Below are 20,003 nucleotides of genomic sequence, written 5' to 3' on the forward strand. Positions count from 1 at the left end.
GTTAGGAACAGTGTATTTTGTGGTGGTGGGCATGAAAGTCTTTATACTACTAAATTGGCCCTAGTATGTGTATGTATAAATGTGAGTTAGGGACCTTAGATTGTACGCCCCTAGAGGGTTAGGGACTGATGTGAATGTACAATATATATGTAAAGCGCTGCGTAAATTGACGGCGCTATATAAGTACCTGAAATAAATAAATAAAATAAATAAATACTACTACACACTTAAATGATCATTGTGGACATGCCTGTTCATCAGAATATGATTTTTTTGACATCAAGAGACTTTTTCACAGTTTGGTGATTTGTGCACTTTAATTTAATAATATTGTTCGCAGCAGATCTTTAATTTAATAATATTGTTTGCAGCAGATCTAAGTGATTCACTATTAGTTTATTGTTTATCAATAGCGCAACAATAATTGGATATCAAGTAAAATATAAAATTCTTTGATTTTCTCTGTAAAAAAACAGTGCAGTACTGAATGCCCCATGTCACTAGTATCTGAAACATGGCCCTCCTCTATGATCTTCTGGCTGATATGTAAGCCTGGGAGAGGGTTTATGGGTTTAGGGGCTTATCCCCTCTTCATGGTAGGCAGTGCATAGAAGTTGCACTGCATGCAGTCAATCTGTCCATAACTGGAGAAAATAATTTTTTTTAGTGTTTATGTAATCATTTATCCTCCCTGATCTCTTCTAACCAGCACCGGAAACATTTGTTATGTGTATAGTCAGCATGAGGCCAGAGTTACTTTAAGGGCTTGTTTACACTTGCGGTTGAGGGCAGGAAAACCCTGCGGTTGAGATGCATTTTTACTGCCAGTGGTGTAGGAATGGGGAATTATATCCCCCATCACACTCAGCAGGCACTACCACACTATGTTTTTGCTGTGTCTTTACTTTTCTAAACACATAGCAAAAACAGTGTAAATCCGATGGGACTCTTCACACCACTGCACTGCGGATGCATTGAGTTTTGAAAAATCCTGCATGCTGCACCTAAAGTGCAGTTTTCAAAACCTCACTGAAAACGCAGCACAAATGCATCAAAAATGCACTGCAGTTGTGTTCTTGGTACATTTTTTGAGTCAAATGTCCATGTGCTTGCTGAGAGGCACCCAGAAAATGCACCAGAAATGTTTCAAAAATGTATTTGCATTTTTACTCCATTTTTGCTACAGAGCAGTGTGAAAGCAGCCTAAACCAAACAGGTAGTGCTGGTATGTAGGCTTTTGTTACAAAGAGACTCTGTATGTGCAGAGTGCAGGGGTACATCATCCTGGGCCAGCCAATCAAGATGGCGGAAGACACCCACAAACCCAGAATAAGACCAGGTGAACTTGCTAGCATTGGTGATGGAATGACAATACTGTTACCATTTTTATTCCCCTTTGCACATTTCTAGACTATGTGCAGTATGTAAAACGAATCTACCCTAGATGTCCTCAACAAACTAAGCCAAGAAGGTAGTTCAGCAGAAAACAGTCTGAAATCAAGCACAAGCAGAGGTGTTCTGGTTACCTGGTATCACTTGTTTCTTTCCAAGTACCACTACCAGTGGATCCCTGGATAAAGAGCTGTCAATTACACGGCCATCCTCCAGCCTTCCCTAGAGACAAAGAGCCAAATTATACGTGCAATCTTTCATCAGCAATGCTGCAAAACATACATGGGTAAGCACACATACACACTATTAGGATTATTCAATAAGGCAATGCAAATGCCACATTAAAATACAAAGTGCATTAACCTGGCAGTGCAGATGGTATTAAAATGAGTTGGCATTTGCAGTATTCTTCAACAGGATGACTGGACAGGAAATCAGCTGTGCCTGAAAACTTTTCACCCAATTATACCATATTTACTTTAATATTTTTTACACTTTAATATAATTATTCTGACAAGCTTCTGAAAATGAATAGATATGATTCTATATAAAACCCTTCATGTTGGAAAAAAACAATTATCAATTCTAGTGAAAAATAAGTCTGTAAAATGTGATCTTTACTTCAAGAATTTGCAGTTGAAAATGTATATTTCCCCACAATGTATAGTAATTAGTGACATTTAGGGAAGGATTACATCCTTTTCACACATTAGAAAGAGATTTGTCCTCGCCTCCAGTAATGATATTATTTATGATGCGCTATAAGAGCTAGAGAGAAAAATATGGTCTTTCATTCTCTGAAAATACATTACATGACTATGATATGCTTACCATAACACAGATTGCTGCAATTAACTGCCTTTTTTATTGTCAGTGAGATGCCGTCCTTATGAAAATGGTTTGTCTGTAACATGGATTAATGGCGCTTCTTCTCTCACAAGAGATAAAAGGCTGATCCTGCGGATTTCTCTTTTTACTGCTATTATTAACAGTAATGTCTTTTTTTCCAGAAGACCAGTACTACACTTCATGGCAAACACCAAGAGAAAAGTAAAAGAACATTTAAAGCAGAACTCCAGGATAAGCAAATATTGAATTTCTCAATACTAGAGTCATGTGCATTCTTCCTTGGTGTCCTTTGTATATTTTTGCAGATTTGTGCAGTAATCCAGTGTGAACCTTTGCCTCTGTCCAGGAGCTTCCTGTATTAAGACTGGTCACTTCTATCTCCCTTTTCTTGTGCAGGGTGAATGGTCTTGTATCCACCCCCTCCTGTAGTTCTCTGCAGGCAGCCTGTAGGGGGTGTAGCCTGCTGGGCTCCTCCCACAGCTCTGCTCTCTGTACAAGCTATGTATGGCACAGTGATGATGTGATGCAAAAGCATTAGGTGCACGCAAAGCAGATTTATATTTTTTGTAGCTATTTGGAAACTTATTTAAATAAAAGTTTTTGTGCCCAGAGTTCAGCTTTAAACATGTTCAACAGCCTTGGTGTTTTTATTGAATAAGAGCAACGCATAGGTGCCATTTTAACAGTCAGTATTCCCTGATCAAAGTGATGGTTCAAGAAGATGCAGAAACGTTAACCATTTATAGACTGATTTGGTTACGCAACACAATTGAAGGATTTCAGTAACAATCTTACTGTGTCTAGGGTGCAAATAAGCAAATGTAGAGCCTGACGAAAGCAGCTTCTTCAAGTAGGTGGGAAACTTTTTCGCTAGCTTGTTTATGACCCTGCTTAACCGTTAGCCTACAGGGCATTTATACCCCCTTCCTGCCCAGGCCAATTTCCAGCTCTCAGCGCTGTCACACTTTGAATGACAATTGCGCGGTCATGCAACACTGTACCCATATGAAATTTTTATCATTTTTTGTGACAGATAGAGCTTTATTTTGGTGGTATTTAATCACCATCAGGTGGCACTGATGAGCAGGCACTGGTAGGTGGCACTGATGGGCATTGACAGGCATCACTGATGGACACTGAAAGGCAGCACTGATATATGGCACTGATAGGCAGCACTGATAGGTGGCACTGATAGGCGGCACTGACTGGCACTGTTAGATGGCAATGACTGGCACTGTTAGGCGGCACTGACTGGCACTGATAGGCGGCACTGACGGGCACTGATAGGCGGCACGGATGCATACTAATAGCTGGCACTGACTGGCACTGATTGGCAGCACTGACAGGTGGCACTGATTGGCATTGATAGGTAGCACTCACTGGCACTGATGGGTGACACTGAAAGGCAGCTCAGATGGGCACTGATATGTGGCATTGATGTGCACTGGTAGGCACTGATATGTGGTATTGATGTGGCACTGATGGGCACTGGCACATGGCACTGTTCAGCACTGTTAGCTGGCACTGATGGACACTGACAGGTGGCACTTCTGGGGCCACACTGAACATCAGGGCACACTGATCATCCGTGCCCTGATGATCAGTGTACATGTCCCTGATCACAGCTGATCACATGACCGAGCCGACATCTTCGGCTCTTTCCGTGGATCGGTGATCCGCTGTCGCCGATCACTGCGCTGCGCGCTCCCGGAGCCACGCATGCGTGGTGAGAATGGGAGAACGTCAAATGACGTCCTCCCAGAATGAGAGAACCACCTTGCGCCTGTCATTGGACTATATGGCGGGCGAGAGGTGGTTAAAGTGGTTCTTCAGTCACCTATGGAAAAATTGAAAGTCAGCAGCTACAAAAACTGTAGCTGCTGATTTTAATAAACACTCACCTGTGCTAGGATTCAGCACTATCGTTACCGGTCTTCGGTCCCTGGCACTGGCATATTAACTGTGAGCAGCCATCTATGACTGCTTGCAGCTTCACACGAGCGACGCCGCACTTTGTGAATGATTCCTCAGTCTTCTGGGACTTGTGATGTGCTCCAGAAGACTGTGGGCAGGGAAGGGTGAAGAGGAGCACTTCTGCTCAGATTGCTTAGGCCTCAAAACCAGGTACCTGCTCCCCCCCAAAAAATTGTGTGCCAAATGTGGCAGAGTAGGGGGGAGGAAGAGAGGATCTTCCCCTTTAGGGTGAAGTTCTGCTTTAAAGGGTAACTCCACTTTCGTGGGAAAAAATAGAAAATAAAAAAACGAAAGCATATATAATTGCTACACAAGTCATATTATGATTGAATTATATTACAATTTACCTGTCCTTTTCAATCTATAATTTTCTGTAAAATGCAATGCAATATGCCAACCTGGAGGTGTTCTGTATACAGTTGGTGTACAGAACTCTCCAGAAATGTAATTTCCTGCTGCTTGTGTGATTGGCTTACTGATTTTCCCAGAAGTCTGCACTAAGATACAAGTCAAATTTCTCAGAGCCTGCCACTTTCCCCATTAGAACTCTGCAAGTGCAGCAGCTGATTGATAATTATAAAGTCACTCACATTCACATTCATTTTGCACATGGACACAGACAAACAAACAGCTATTTCTTCCAAACAACAAAAGGAATGCATAACAACAACAAACTACATAGTATCATAACCACATTCCTGACAAAGTAACTATTCTAACTCTGACAAAGTACACTATCACAGAGAACTGCTGGTGTATAGTTCTATGTTCCATGATATTTCTGGATTTTATGAAAGATAAAAACTTGACCACGTGCTGGACAGTCATTGAATGTTTCCTCTCGATAGTGAATCCTGGGAAGCTCCCTTTAAACCTGGATGGTGATTTTTTATTGTGGAGTGTAATGTTTTCCATAGAGACATGATGGCAGAAATGTCCTGCATGAAAACACGAGGATGGGCTGTATAATGAATGTGCGTATTCAGCATAAAAACCCTTCTAGCTTTTCTTCGGGTGTGGTGCATTTAGAATACTGTCCAACAACGCATATTTTTTTTTTTACTGATCTATATATGCAGCACATATATGCAGCACAAGTTATTGTTTTAAAAACAATAAGCCGCATTTAGATCAGTAAATCTGAATGCCTAAATATGTGGTGTTTTTAGGTGTCTGTGTGCAAGAGGCCTAATGGTAGCTCAGTAAAACTAGTGCCTGTTCATAAGTTTTAGGTAGGATCAGGCCACAGTCATCTTCTCTCTGTCTATACGTACCTATTTACTAAACTATATTTTATATTTAAAAAGTGACTGATCTTTTAAAGTGGAACTAAACCCCCCTATCCCTTTTAGCCAAGCAAACTGCCATGATGCTTAACATATGATTAGTTATGACACCAGCTATTTATTGGTTTAACAGTTTGGTTGAGAGCACAAGCAAATGTGACAGTTAACAATCCTGACAATTTTTTAAATTGTTAAATTGATGGGCTTAGTTCTGCTTTAAAGTGGTTGTAAACCTCAGACATGAAATATGAACAAAGGCTATCCCTCTATAGTGTTTGCTTGTCTCAATCCAGAGCACTATGTGTCATTTTCCTCTGCTGCCTTGCTCCTCTGCTATAAGCATGATTTACTTCTGATAGGTTTTCCTGACACCAAGAGAAAAATGGTGACAGGGAGGGACCACCAGCAGATTGACAGCCTCAGCTCTGTTCCTGTGTGTTGTGTGTCCCTTCCCTCCAATCAGTTCTCAGAGCTCTCCTCACTGATGTAACTTCAGCTCCCTGCCCTCTGCTTTTCAGAGCTGAGAGATCCTGTGTAAATTCTGCACTCTGAATGGATGTAGGAGAAAGACAGCTGTAGATACATAGGTAAAACCTATGTAGGAGGATTTGTTTAATTTCTGTGTAGCATCTGTGGCCAGTCACTTCACTGGTATATGTGTAGGTGTACAACCACTATAAAACTGTATAAAAGCATTTCACTGTGACTGCCAATGAAAACAGTTACAAAGTCTCTTTCTAGATCAGTGGTTCTCAACCTGTGGGTCGCGACCCCTTTGGGAGTTGAACGACCCTTTCACAGGGGTCGCCTAAGACCATCAGAAAACACATATTTCCGATGTGTAAAGAGCAGCTACTGTGTAGAAAGCAGCTACTGTGTTGAAAGCAGCTACTCTGTTAAAAGCAGCTACTGTGTTGAAAGCAGCAGTATTGGAGGTAAAACGACACTCATGAATTATAATTATTGGGTAAATAATTTTATGGTTGGGGGTCACCAAAACATGAGGAACTGTATTAAAGGGTCACGGCATTAGGAAGCTTGAGAACCACTGTTCTAGATCAAGACTGAAAACAAAAAAATAGCCAAAATACATGTGTGTAAATGTTTTACCATGTGCTCTATGCATTTCTCACTCATGCATAATATGTATGAATATGTATTGACAGCTGCTGGATATTTCACAAGACTTCCCCATACTATTTCAGCTTGACTCTTGGGAAGTAATCCCTCCTGCAGCCTGCCACAGTCATGAATTAATGTACAGCAGAGATGTAGCAATGCAGTAACCAAACAACATAGAAGGAACTGCACAACTTTCCTACATTCCCCTTGTATTCACTCCGTCCCTGCTCTGTCACTTCAGCCAGTCAGCACAAGAGGAGGCTACCAAGTCATAGACTGCTAGATGGCAATTTGTGGTGTGTCAATATTAGGGTTTATGGCACAGTGACTAGGCACACAGATTTAAGACAAACAGTATGACAGCAGATAAAAGCTGCAATATCTCTGTTTTATTACCTGCCTAGAGACATTAAATCTCACAGTATATCTTCTACGCTCTGAAATATTTTATATTGGTGGATCAGGAACCAGACATCAGCAGGATGAGTAATAGTGCCCCAGGTGGAGCTAGCTGTCACTATGAACTATTTATTTCTTCTCATTATGTTAACATTAAAACAAATAATGTCCAGGTTAAGGCCGCTAATTACTTTAATATCTCCTTATCAACTTGGGCAGTGTGAGGGACTGTTCACTGTGGGGACCAAATATAAGGCCCCTTTCACACATTGCCTGCACTGCAGTGTACCCACAGGTTTTTCCATTGACTTTTATTATGTGCTTTCAGAAAGTGCACCAAAACCGCAGAACATCATAGAACTCTATGGGAAAGCCCAACTAACCTGCACCAAACCCAAGGCTATACTGTGCTGTACTTGTGTTGTGGGAAAACTGCACCACATCACAGTGAAAGGGGACTAAAACATGAATGGGGTGAAGTGAATCTGGGCATAATTACCAAAGTATAAAGAGAAGTGTATCCAGTAATACGTAAGGTAGTCTGAACAAAACAGAGCTGCTGTACACAGCTGTTTAACTGTGTTATGTGCATTGTTGCGCATTCATTTTAAGCGGCACCCCAATGTACCTGTGCTGCAGCATGTTGCAAGCAAAGTAATGCACTGCTATGACAAAAGTACTGCGTGCACCTTTCTCCTGGTGTGTTAGGAAACCCATTCAAATGAATTACCTGCCTTAACAGAATACAAAGATGTCAGTAGGCCCTCAAATTAAATACAGGTGCACTACGCCTCACTTTTCATTATAGTAAATCAGGTCCAGGTTCACTTTGTAGTCTCCTACACCAGGTCGTATAAATGCTTTTTTTCTTGTGCAGACATAATCCACATACATTTCAAAATCTATTCTTACACATGGGCCGATGGAATACCATAATGTTGTGCAGCTACATTGGGGAAAAAGAAATCTGATGGATTTTTTGGAATTTCTTTGACCATGCAATTTCCCTGTGGTTCCCGTATCCGCATACGCACTGCAGGCTGAGATGCATGGGAGTGCCATTCAGAATGAATGACAGCCCGCACACCTCATAAGAGCAGGGTGATTTGACTGCGGGTGGTTGTGGGTGCAGGAACAGAAGCGATTCCCACACCCACAACCAGCCTGCATAGTGTGAACCAGGGCTAAAAAACACTGCTTTTACAGCCTATAAAAGTATCTGTGTTAGCCTATGGGGTGATTTACTAAACCTGGAGAGTGCAGTTGTGTATGGCAGCCAATCAACTTCTAACTTCAGCTTGTTCAGTTAAGCTTTGACAGTAAAACCTGGAAGCTGATTGGTTTGTATGCAGAGCTGCACCAGATTTTGTATTCTCCAGTTTTAGTAAATCAACCCCTATGTGTTTATGCACACATAGACGTTTACAGACAGATTGAATTAATTATTATTCTGGCCAATGGAATTCATTAATGCAGAAACATGTGTGCAATACGCAGTTTTAGGCGCATTTTTTTCCTACCGGGAGTAAAAGGCATTCAGAGGAGAAGAGCAAACACCCTCTGTTCATGAGGCCTTACACTGTCACTGCCAACTGCAATAAGTCTCATATGCTCATAAGCAGTAACAAGAAACTCTTTGCTTGATTATTCACATTCACATCTAGTATATAAATCAAAACCAATCACAATGCTAGTGAATTAGGGGAAAGTGTAGACAGCTGTTTGCTACTGTTAGCTTACGGTACCCAATTATGGCTGGGTTTAGGTTGTGCTAACACTGTTCAAGTCATATGCAATTTGATTTTTAATAAAAAGGCTGGCGTACCAATTGACAGGTGGGCATTGCAGTAACATGTGAAAAATTACATATTTCTCACACCAAACCACTCTCCATACAATGTAGAGAAGGGCTAAAACAGAAAAGACTTCATAGTGCAACCCGATAAAAGTGAAGGTTTATTTAATAAAACATTGCACTTACATAGATAAGGTGCATGAAGGCAATATACAAATTCAAAACATCCGCGGTGTCATTCCGCCGGCCAGAACGTGGTGATGTCACAGAAGACTCCGCCCGATGCGTTTCTCCACAACTGGTGTCCTCTGGGATTGGGATCTCCGGCCAGCGGAATGACACCGCGGCTGTTTTGATTCTGTATATTGCCTTCTTGCACCTTATCTATGTAAGTGCAATGTTTTATTAAATAAACCTTTACTTTTATCGGGTTGCTCTATGAAGTCTCTTCTGTTTTAACCCTTCTCTACATTGTATGGATTTGTAGTGGTTTGGTGTGAGGAATCCGTCTGGGTGAGCCCGCAGCTGTCCATCCATCTCCTTTGAAATTGATAGTACGGGTGTCAGTGTGGAATCGAGACACTATCTGCTTGTTTGATCTCTTGATTTGAGATCAATCTGGTCTGTTAAGAGGCTGATCTGTTTCGTGTGGAGAGCACTTGTGAACACCATAGCACCTTGTTGGAAATTATATTCAGCACGCAGCACTTTTCCTTCTTTTAAATTGGATTTGGGACTCATTATGTATGTTTGTGTCATGGACATTGATTTATAGCACTTTATATGTTGATTTTTGTACATACTGAATGTACACATGTGAGTTTGAATTTATGGTCAATTTGTATTTATTGTGTTAGGATAATATCAGTGTACAGCGCACTCATTGTTATTTTTACTTTTGTTGATTTTTTCTAGTATTCAGGAAGAGAGTAGCGGCAGTTCACTTTATTTATGTATTCATTTCACTTATACATATACATATATTTATACACTGGTTCACATTATACGTTGGGCGTAGCGCAGGTTTTTTTCTTTATACAAATTACATATTTTACGTTAGGTTACACTTATTAACGCATGTGTGCACTTTGAATGGCACCCCAATGCACATATACAATAAAAACATACCTGCCCAATGCATGGATGTGAACTGTCCACACTGTGTTGCGCTATGTTGCTGCAAAATAATGCAGGTGCATATTTTTTGTGTGCTGAAGGGATGACTAGCACTTTGCCCTCTTTCTGGAGTTCAGTTGCTTTTTAAGAAGACTACCGCTGAGTGAACCTGCAGAGCACAGTCATTTAGAGGACAGTCAAAGTTTGTTTGTAAAGTCTATAACACAGGAGGTAAAACAAGAACGGCAGGTAGAGATCAGCCTATTCTCACTTGAATCATGCATACCCCGTCCCACCACAGACTTTTTCCTGGATGCAGACGAAGAAAAGATGTGGAAAGCAGACAGTGTGCTCCTTTTTCTATGGCAGTCAGCCAGAAACATGTTGAAAGATTTCTGTGATAAAAAGCATTCTCACGTTTTGGAACAAAGGGGTCTATTTATAAAAGTTTTCACCCAAGATTTACATATTTCCCAATTGAATTTAATTAGAAAAATATGTGAATCTAAAGTAAAAACTGTGTGAATCTTGTGTTAAAACATTTATGAATAGACTTCTAAATACCACTTTGCTGTAAACCTTGATGGCCTGCTTGTGTCCACCAATACTAGCTTCAAGCTGGTCATAGATGGGTCAAAATTCGGCAGGTTCAGCAGGGACTGGCCAAATGCCCATTCATCTATAGCTGTTCTTGTTCGAGAGGAGTCAATCTAATGATTGACTTCTTTCAAAAGGGAATGCTGGACATTTTCCATTCGATCACCACCTGCAGCCAATCATCTAAGCTAGAGATCTGCACGAGCACATGACCACCGGTTGCGCAGTTCTTGGTCCACTCTGGTCTACCCCTTCAGTGCTCACTAGAGCACCAGGCTGTGTAGGAGGTGGGAGCAGCTGGCTCATACTTCCAGTGGCACACTGAGAGGCTGAGTTTGTTGCTGAACAGGCATCTCAGTGGATCCTGAAATTATTGTCGGTATCCTTCCAGAGCCTGGATTGGTTTTGTGGTGTCAGCTAACCCTGAGGGGTCATTAAGTTCCTCTTTAAGGTGCCATCAGACATAAAATGTTTGTGGTCACCTTTAGGGCTCGTTGACACGGGTGTCTAAAATGCCATGTTTAGATGTGTATAGTTTTGTGTACATATAGATGTGTATAGTTTTGCACTATAGGACTCAATAAGGCCATACACAGCTGCGTCTACAAATGAAAATGTGTGCTGCATTTAGCAGCAAAAAAAAAAAAAGGACACAGTTAAGTCTGAGGCCGTACAAATCTGCAGATTTTATGCATGTACACATCTAAACTAATGTTAATAACTGTAAATTCTAAAGATAACATCATTAGAAAAACTGTATGTGCTAAAATGCTGTATGAATCTAAACATGAGTACTTTAGGTGTGTATTTTATGCAGGATCTTCTGTTAGCTCTGCCAGCAAGAACCTGTGTTCTGTGCAGAAAATACACATATGCCTGAGTGAACAAGCCCTTAAGGTGCCATTAAATATGAGGTGTGCTTTCCCCATATCAGTTTGAGTCAGACTGCGCATGGCTACTCCTAAGGTGCCATCAGACATGGGATATTCATCCTCTCATCTTTGTTACCTGAAGACATCCTGGATGATAAAACAGATTTGCAGATAGGTTTGTTCTCCCACAAAAACAGTGTTGTCTTTGTGTCTCTCCTCCGCAAGCATAAAGGTGTACACCAACGCTGGGTATACACTAGTGGAAGTTTGATCAACATTTATTACTGTAAGAATATTTGTTTGTTTTTCTAATCATTATTGGGGACAAATCAATGCTCGTTTTTGACTGCAGTCATGAAAAATTTTTTAAGGAGAAGCATGGGAATTTTTTCTCGAATGTACGAATTTCTAAGGGTGTATGTGGTTTTTGTTAGGTAAAGTCCATTCATTCCAAAACTGAATGTTAAAAGTAAATGAAATCTTGAGCTACTTTTGAACAACATTCAAATTTTCTGAGAATTTCATACAAATTTTTCTGAGAATTTTCATTCGAAATTCAACTGGTTGTGGTTTACTCTTGTGCGTCTGAATTTTTCATGTGCTCCCATTGAAATTTATGAGGCCACAAATGTCCCACCAAAAGAAGAGTTTGCCCCTATTTTTATGTTATGCAGAAGTGCATTGCATAGGTGCAAATGGACCCCATGGACAATGATGGAATTTCTCACATTACATAGCTACATAATTGGTAAGGTTGAATAAAAACACCAGTCCATCCAGTTCAACCTGTGTGGATGTGTGTGTTCATGTCAAAAAGCATATCCCATATCCCTGTATATTGTGCTCACTAAGATGCCCATCTAAGAGTTTTTTTTAAACTATCAATACTTTCTGCTGACACCACCACTTGTGGAAGTGAGTTCCACATCCTTACCGCCTTGACAGTGATGGCCAAAGTGCGTCAAAATTGCGCAGATATGAATCTAAAATGTGGGTTTCTGTCCCTATAGAATTTCTCTCTTAGTAGCTGAGGCAGTAAGATACTGCTTTGTTGCTGGTCAGAACACTGCTGAATCTCAATCGCCAGGGATGGGAGTGACATTCCTTGGCTACAAACAGAGTGATTCCATAGGAACAAACGGGCAGCCTATTAGCAATCCTGCTGCTGGCAATTTTTCTCTAAGTGGCATCTGACATCAGCCTTAGCCATGTTGAACATTTACTATATTGCCAAAAGTATTGGGGCACCCCTCCAAATCAATTGATACAGGTGACCCAATAACCTCCATGGCCACAGGTGTATAAAATCAAGCACCTAGGCATGCAGATTGCTTCTACAAACATTTGTGAAAGAATGGGTCACTCTCAGGAGCTAAGTGAATTCAAGTGTGGTACCGTGACAGGTTGCCACCTGTGCAATAGAGAAGGGAAGGGCTGTGATACAAGAAGTGCCATTATCCCTAAAGGATACAGTGGAAAGGTCCTCTTGTTGGTGGGACTTTGAAGGCACAAATATATCAAATGGTAAACTAACAATTCAACAGCTTTAAAAAAAACATACGATTTTTATTTTTACAATCTTAAAACAGACATGTGTATTACAATACAACATATGGCGGTATCGTAAAAAATGATATTCCAGTGAAGATGTAGAGATAAGTCATGCATGAATTGCACTTGACGCATTTCAAGACCAATCACAATCTCTTCTTCAGAATTGCTCAAAAAGGCATGAAAAATCTCTGGCTGTACTTATGGAAATCAATTTCTTTCATACTTTTGGTGGTTCTCTCTATCCTTCTTACCCCTAGATGGGGTTATGTAAGTGCATAATTATACTTTAAGCCAATTATATTATCAATATTGAGGGAAATTTCCACATATAAAAATATATATTGATATATGTTTTTTGTAGGCATCATGTCTTTTTGAGCACTTCTGAAGAAGAGATTGTGATTGGTCTCTAAACGAATCCAGAGCAATTCATACATGACTTATCTCTACATCTTCACTGGAATATCATTTTTGACGATAGCTCCATACGTTGTATTGTAATTCACATGTCTGTGTTAAGATTGTAAAAATAAAAACCAATTGTTTTTTTAAACTGTTGAATTGTTAGTTTACCATTTGATATAATTGTGCCTTCAAAGTCCCACCAACAAGAGGACCTTTCCACTGCTACCTGTGAAATAGTACATCCGTGACATTTCCTTGCTACTAAATATTCTACGGTCAACTGTTAGTGGTATTATAACAAAGTGGAAGCAACTGGGAACAACAGCAACTCATCCACGTAGTAGTAGGCCACGTAACATGACAGAGCGGGGTCAGCGTATGCTGAAGCAAACAAAGCGCAGAAGTCACCAACATTCTGCAGAATCAATACCTAAAGACCTCCAAACTTTGTGTAATCTTCAGATCAGCAAAACAACAGTGAGTAGAGAGCTTCATGTAATTGGTTTCCATGGCTAAGCAGCTGCATCCAAGCCTTACATCACCAAGTGTAATGCAAAGCATCGGATGCAGTGGTGTAAAGCAAGCTGCCACTGGACTTTAGAGTAGTGGAGACGTGTTCTCTGGAGTGACGAATCATGCTTCTCTGTCTGGCAATCCGATAGACATGCCTGGGTTTTGCGGTTTCCAGGAGAATTGTACTTGCCTGATTGCATTGTGCCAAGTGCAAAGTTTGGTGGAGGGGGGATTATGGTGTGGGGTTGTTTTTCAGGGGTTGGGCTTGGCCCCTTAGTTCCAGTGAAGGGAACTCTTAAGGCGCCAGCATACCAAGACATTTTGGACAATTTCATGCTCCCAACTTTGTGGGAACAGTTTGGGGATGGCCCCTTCCTGCTCCAACATGACATGCACACAGAAAGGTCCATAAAGACATGGATGAGGGAATATGGGGTGGAGGAACTTGACTGGCCTGCACAGAGTCCTGACCTTGACCTGAAAGAACACATTTGGGATGAATTAGAGCAGAGACTGTAAGCCAAGCTTTCTCGTCCGACATCAGTGCCTGACCTCACACATGCGCTTCGAGAAGAATGGTCAAACATTCCCATAGATACACTCCTAAACCAAAAGAGTTGAAGCTGTTATAGCTGAAAAGGGTGGGCCAACTCCATATTGAACCCTAAGACTGGGATGCTATTAAAGTTCATGTGCGTATATATAGTGTGTATGTTTATGGGGAAGTTTGAAGACAGCGTTAGAGCTGCTCTCCTATATCTGTAAATCTTTTTAGTCTGAATGCAATTTATTGCTTCATTTGGTCCCAACTGTATTTTGCTAATGAATGGGATAATGACATCTCTGCTATAAAGCAATTAGCAGGCCACACAAGAATGCATGCTACAGTTCTTGAATGTGCAGGCTTCGATGGTGGGATTGCCTGTAGGACAGATTTGGGAAAAGCACAGTTGTCATTTACTCCTTCCATGCAAGGGGGCAGATTTATTAGAGACTAAGCATCTAAAACTGGGAAGTACAGCTAGAATCACCTGAAATAACCCCAGATGAATATGTTAGTGATCCTCTCCTGTGTGTGCATTGCTCTCTGGCAGTCTATGTAGAAGCAGGCATGCTAGGTACTTATGTAGTGTGACCTGAATGGGATACAGCAGGCAGGAGGGGCCCAGGCAGATCTCCACCTCCAGCTTTGCCTTCCCACCCCCTGTGTGTGCAGGCTGGGCCCTAGTGCTGACGTGTTATTGTTGTTACAGATGTTCCCGGCTTTGGCCCAGATGTGGCCTGGGGCACAGGGACAAAACACTCACCGTGTAGTGCAGCTGAATGGTGTCCCCCATCTCCACTTTGTCCACACAAGACTCTGGCTTCTCCTGTTACAGGAAAGAGACAAGTCATACAGGGCACAGCAAGGGACTGAAACACAGAGAGCAACAGGAGAGATGGGAGGAGGGGGGATATGTTATAGAATGGGATTCTTGTAGGAGGACAACAACAGATACAGCAGCAGGCGGCAATCTGAGAGTTTAACAGGTAACAGAGGAGCTGAGCAATAATCGTCCATTGAGAGAATACAATGATAACAAGGGAGGCTATTACAGCTCATCACAGGAAAGCAGTAGGGGATCAGAGGAGTAAAGCATGCTGAAAGACCTGAGTACTGTGACAGCCAGACACTGACAGGGGGGACATGTACACGGAGAACAGCTGGAGTACCACAGCCCAGGGCTGATCAATGCCTCTACACGAGACAGTGTCTGTGACAGGGGATGGACATCACTGGGCTGTCATCCTCATGACACCACAAGAAGGTCCCAGCTGGGATCCTGGGACAGAATGTGACAGGAGGGGACACAGCTACCAATGACAGCTGCAGGCTCCAAGTCACCCCCACCTGTGACAGGTCACTATTCACACGTGTACTGCTGGCACCACTTACCACAGTCTCAATGCTGAGTTCAGTGACATTCTCACTCTCCTCTTCCTCGGTGTCCGCCCAGATCAGTGCAGAGGAGGAGAGAATGAGCAGCAGGAAGAGAGCCCTGAACATGATGAGCCCAGGATGGAGGGAATGTGACAGCTGCCGGAGAGAGAGAGAGAGGGAGCTCAGTGGGAGCGTGGCACAGAGAGGAGGAGGGGGAGGGGCTGTCTACAGAGCCCGCCCATCACTGCCAGCCCACCAACCCTCCGTGACCATCAGTCCTCTTCATATCTTACTCCCTCCTCCATCACACATCCACCCGACCTGTGTACACAACCACATCACACCTACGTACTGTTCGTACTACGACCTTCCCTGCACACCGCCGGACACTGCCAGCTACATCGTGTATGTCTGTACACCGACCCTCACACCTCTTCCCTCACCTACAGACCCTCACACCTCTTCCCTCACCTACAGACCCTCACACCTCTTCCCTCACCTACAGACCCTCACACCTCTTCCCTCACCTACAGACCCTCACACCTCTTCCCTCACCTACAGACCCTCACACCTCTTACCTCACCTACAGACCCTCACTCCTCTTCCCTCCCCTACAGACCCTCACACCTCTTCCCTCCCCTACAGACCCTCACACCTCTTACCTCACCTACAGACCCTCACACCTCTTACCTCACCTACAGACCCTCACACCTCTTCCCTCACCTACAGACCCTCACACCTCTTCCCTCCCCTACAGACCCTCACACCTCTTACCTCCCCTACAGACCCTCACACCTCTTCCCTCCCCTACAGACCCTCACACCTCTTCCCTCCCCTACAGACCCTCACACCTCTTACCTCACCTACAGACCCTCACACCTCTTACCTCACCTACAGACCCTCACACCTCTTCCCTCCCCTACAGACCCTCACACCTCTTCCCTCCCCTACAGACCCTCACACCTCTTACCTTACCTACAGACCCTCACACCTCTTCCCTCCCCTACAGACCCTCACACCTCTTCCCTCCCCTACAGACCCTCACTCCTCTTCCCTCCCCTACAGACCCTCACACCTCTTCCCTCCCCTACAGACCCTCACACCTCTTCCCTCCCCTACAGACCCTCACACCTCTTACCTCACCTACAGACCCTCACACCTCTTCCCTCACCTACAGACCCTCACACCTCTTACCTCACCTACAGACCCTCACTCCTCTTCCCTCACCTACAGACCCTCACCTACAGACCCTCACACCTCTTCCCTCACCTACAGACCCTCACACCTCTTCCCTCACCTACAGACCCTCACACCTCTTACCTCACCTACAGACCCTCACTCCTCTTCCCTCACCTACAGACCCTCACCTACAGACCCTCACACCTCTTCCCTCACCTACAGACCCTCACACCTCTTCCCTCACCTACAGACCCTCACACCTCTTCCCTCCCCTACAGACCCTCACACCTCTTCCCTCACCTACAGACCCTCACACCTCTTACCTCACCTACAGACCCTCACTCCTCTTCCCTCACCTACAGACCCTCACCTACAGACCCTCACACCTCTTCCCTCACCTACAGACCCTCACACCTCTTCCCTGACCTACAGACCCTCACACCTCTTACCTCACCTACAGACCCTCACTCCTCTTCCCTCACCTACTGACCCTCACCTACAGACCCTCACACCTCTTCCCTCACCTACAGACCCTCACACCTCTTCCCTCACCTACAGACCCTCACACCTCTTCCCTCACCTACAGACCCTCACACCTCTTACCTCACCTACAGACCCTCACACCTCTTTTTTTTTTTTTTTTTTTTAAGTCCGCAAACGTGCAACTATAATGAAAAAACCCGTAAGTGTTCACAAAAAAAGTGCAAGTGCAAAACACCACACGAAAAAGTGCACTTAGGGGTGTGTTTGTCCTACCCCCGGAAGGGTTAGACCGTTCACCCGATCCCGCGGGGCACGAAGCTCCTGACAGGGACAAGGTTCCCATTTGGTCCTCCTGGCCAAAAGGCCTGGTGGACCACCGTTCCTTATGCCCAGCCGAAGCCGGACATCCAGTACTAGGCAAGGGGGTTCTCCCGAAGAGAAAAACCCCCTAGGGATCAGGGGAGGAAGGAACCGTAGGGCCACACATCCTCCCCCTAGACTTCAGGTAAGGCCCGAGGACCCACACCCTCCATCCGTGAAAAACACACACATAAGAACAGAAAAAGTGACAAGACGTGGGAGTGGTTAAATTAAATAAATAGAAAATAAAAAAGTGGTACCGTGCCAAATAGTGCACAGACCAGGCCCTGAGGCCTGTAGCAAAAATTGCCCCGGACTTAGCCAAAAGATCTGGTCCTTAGGGCGCTGTGCAAAAAGAAGTGAAAAACAGTGGCCATGTGTCATTTTCACACCGTGGGGTCCCACACCCAAGTGTTACAAGTGACACCCCTGAGAGCATCTTCCCCAAGGGGCACTGAGTTTGCGGACTTTTTGCGTCCCCAGCCCCAGGCCAGACCAAGGTAGATCCGTCCGAATCAGGAGGTACTGGGTCTTTCCAGCTTCACCAGAGGAATTACTCCCAAGGCCCCAGAGCTCATCATGGCGCTCCCTGGTTTCTGTCCCTCCGGTTCAGCCTTCCGGACCCCCATCATACCAGTGAGGGTACTATACAACAACCATCCCCGCAAAGCTAGAATGGTCGGGAGCACCCCCACTGGACACTGATAAGAACAGATACTACACTTGATCTTAGCCAAAAGGCCGAGAAGCGATCCTCACACCTCTTACCTCACCTACAGACCCTCACTCCTCTTCCCTCACCTACAGATCCTCACACCTCTTCCCTCACCTACAGACCCTCACACCTCTTCCCTCCCCCACCGACCCTCACACCTCTTCCCTCCCCCACCGACCCTCACACCTCTTCCCTCACCTACAGACCCTCACACCTCTTGCCTCACACTGACTCCCTCACCTACAGACCCTCACACCTCTTCCCTCACCTACAGACCCTCACACCTCTTCCCTCCCTCACAGACCCTCACACCTCTTCCCTCCCTCACAGACCCTCACACCTCTTCCCTCCCTCACAGACCCTCACACCTCTTCCCTCACCTACAGACCCTCACACCTCTTCCCTCACCTACAGACCCTCACACCTCTTACCTCACCTACAGACCCTCACACCTCTTACCTCACCTACAGACCCTCACACCTATTCCCTCCCTCACAGACCCTCACACCTCTTCCCTCACCTACAGACCCTCACACCTCTTCCCTCCCCACAGACCCTCACACCTCTTCCCTCACCCATAGACCCTCACACCTCTTCCCTCCCCCACAGACCCTCACACCTCTTCCCTCACCTACAGACCCTCACACCTCTTCCCTCACATACAGACCCTCACACTGACTCCCTCACCTACAGACCCTCACACCTCTTCCCTCACCTATAGACCCTCACACCTCTTGCCTCACACTGACTCCCTCACCAACAGACCCTCACACCTCTTCCCTCACCTACAGACCCTCACACCTCTTCCCTCCCTCACAGACCCTCACACCTCTTCCCTCACCTACAGACCCTCACACCTCTTACCTCACCTACAGACCCTCACACCTCTTCCCTCCCTCACAGACCCTCACACCTCTTCCCTCCCTCACAGACCCTCACACCTCTTCCCTCACCTACAGACCCTCACACCTCTTACCTCACCTACAGACCCTCACACCTCTTCCCTCACCTACAGACCCTCACACCTCTTCCTTCACCTACAGACCCTCACTCCTCTTCCTTCACCTACAGACCCTCACTCTTCTTCCCTCACCTACAGACCCTCACACCTCTTCCCTCCCCTACAGACCCTCACACCTCTTCCCTCACCTACAGACCCTCACACCTCTTCCCTCCCCCACCGACCCTCACACCCCTTCCCTCCCCCACCGACCCTCACACCCCTTCCCTCACCTACAGACCCTCACACCTCTTCCCTCCCCCACCGACCCTCACACCTCTTCCCTCCCCCACCGACCCTCACACCTCTTCCCTCACCTACAGACCCTCACACCTCTTCCCTCCCTCACAGACCCTCACACCTCTTCCCTCACCTACAGACCCTCACACCTCTTACCTCACCTACAGACCCTCACACCTCTTCTCTCCCCCACAGACCCTCACACCTCTTCCCTCCCCCACAGACCCTCAC

At 44.6% G+C, this 20,003-nt stretch overlaps 1 protein-coding gene and 1 pseudogene across 1 annotated transcript in view; both read right to left on the bottom strand.

Annotated features, from left to right (window-relative positions):
• FKBP11 (FKBP prolyl isomerase 11) overlaps positions 1–16,011 on the bottom strand; it is a 52,695-nt gene extending 36,684 nt beyond the window's left edge. The window contains exons 1-3 of the mRNA XM_089679445.1: positions 15,811–16,011; positions 15,182–15,244; positions 1,527–1,614 (exon numbers count right to left, since the gene is read on the bottom strand). Of these exons, the coding sequence (XP_089535571.1) occupies positions 1,527–1,614; positions 15,182–15,244; positions 15,811–15,921 (262 nt within the window). The 5' untranslated portion in view covers positions 15,922–16,011. The remainder of the gene's footprint in view (positions 1–1,526; positions 1,615–15,181; positions 15,245–15,810) is intronic.
• A 2,443-nt stretch (positions 16,012–18,454) lies between these two features.
• Positions 18,455–18,570, bottom strand: LOC149473282 (U2 spliceosomal RNA; annotated as a pseudogene).
• Between the last annotated feature and the right edge of the window lie 1,433 nt (positions 18,571–20,003).

This window comes from Staurois parvus, unplaced genomic scaffold (genome assembly GCF_062004578.1).
Source record: "Staurois parvus isolate SC_StPar_1 unplaced genomic scaffold, SC_StPar_1.0 ptg000017l, whole genome shotgun sequence".
In the NCBI taxonomy this organism is placed as follows: Eukaryota; Metazoa; Chordata; class Amphibia; order Anura; family Ranidae; genus Staurois; species Staurois parvus.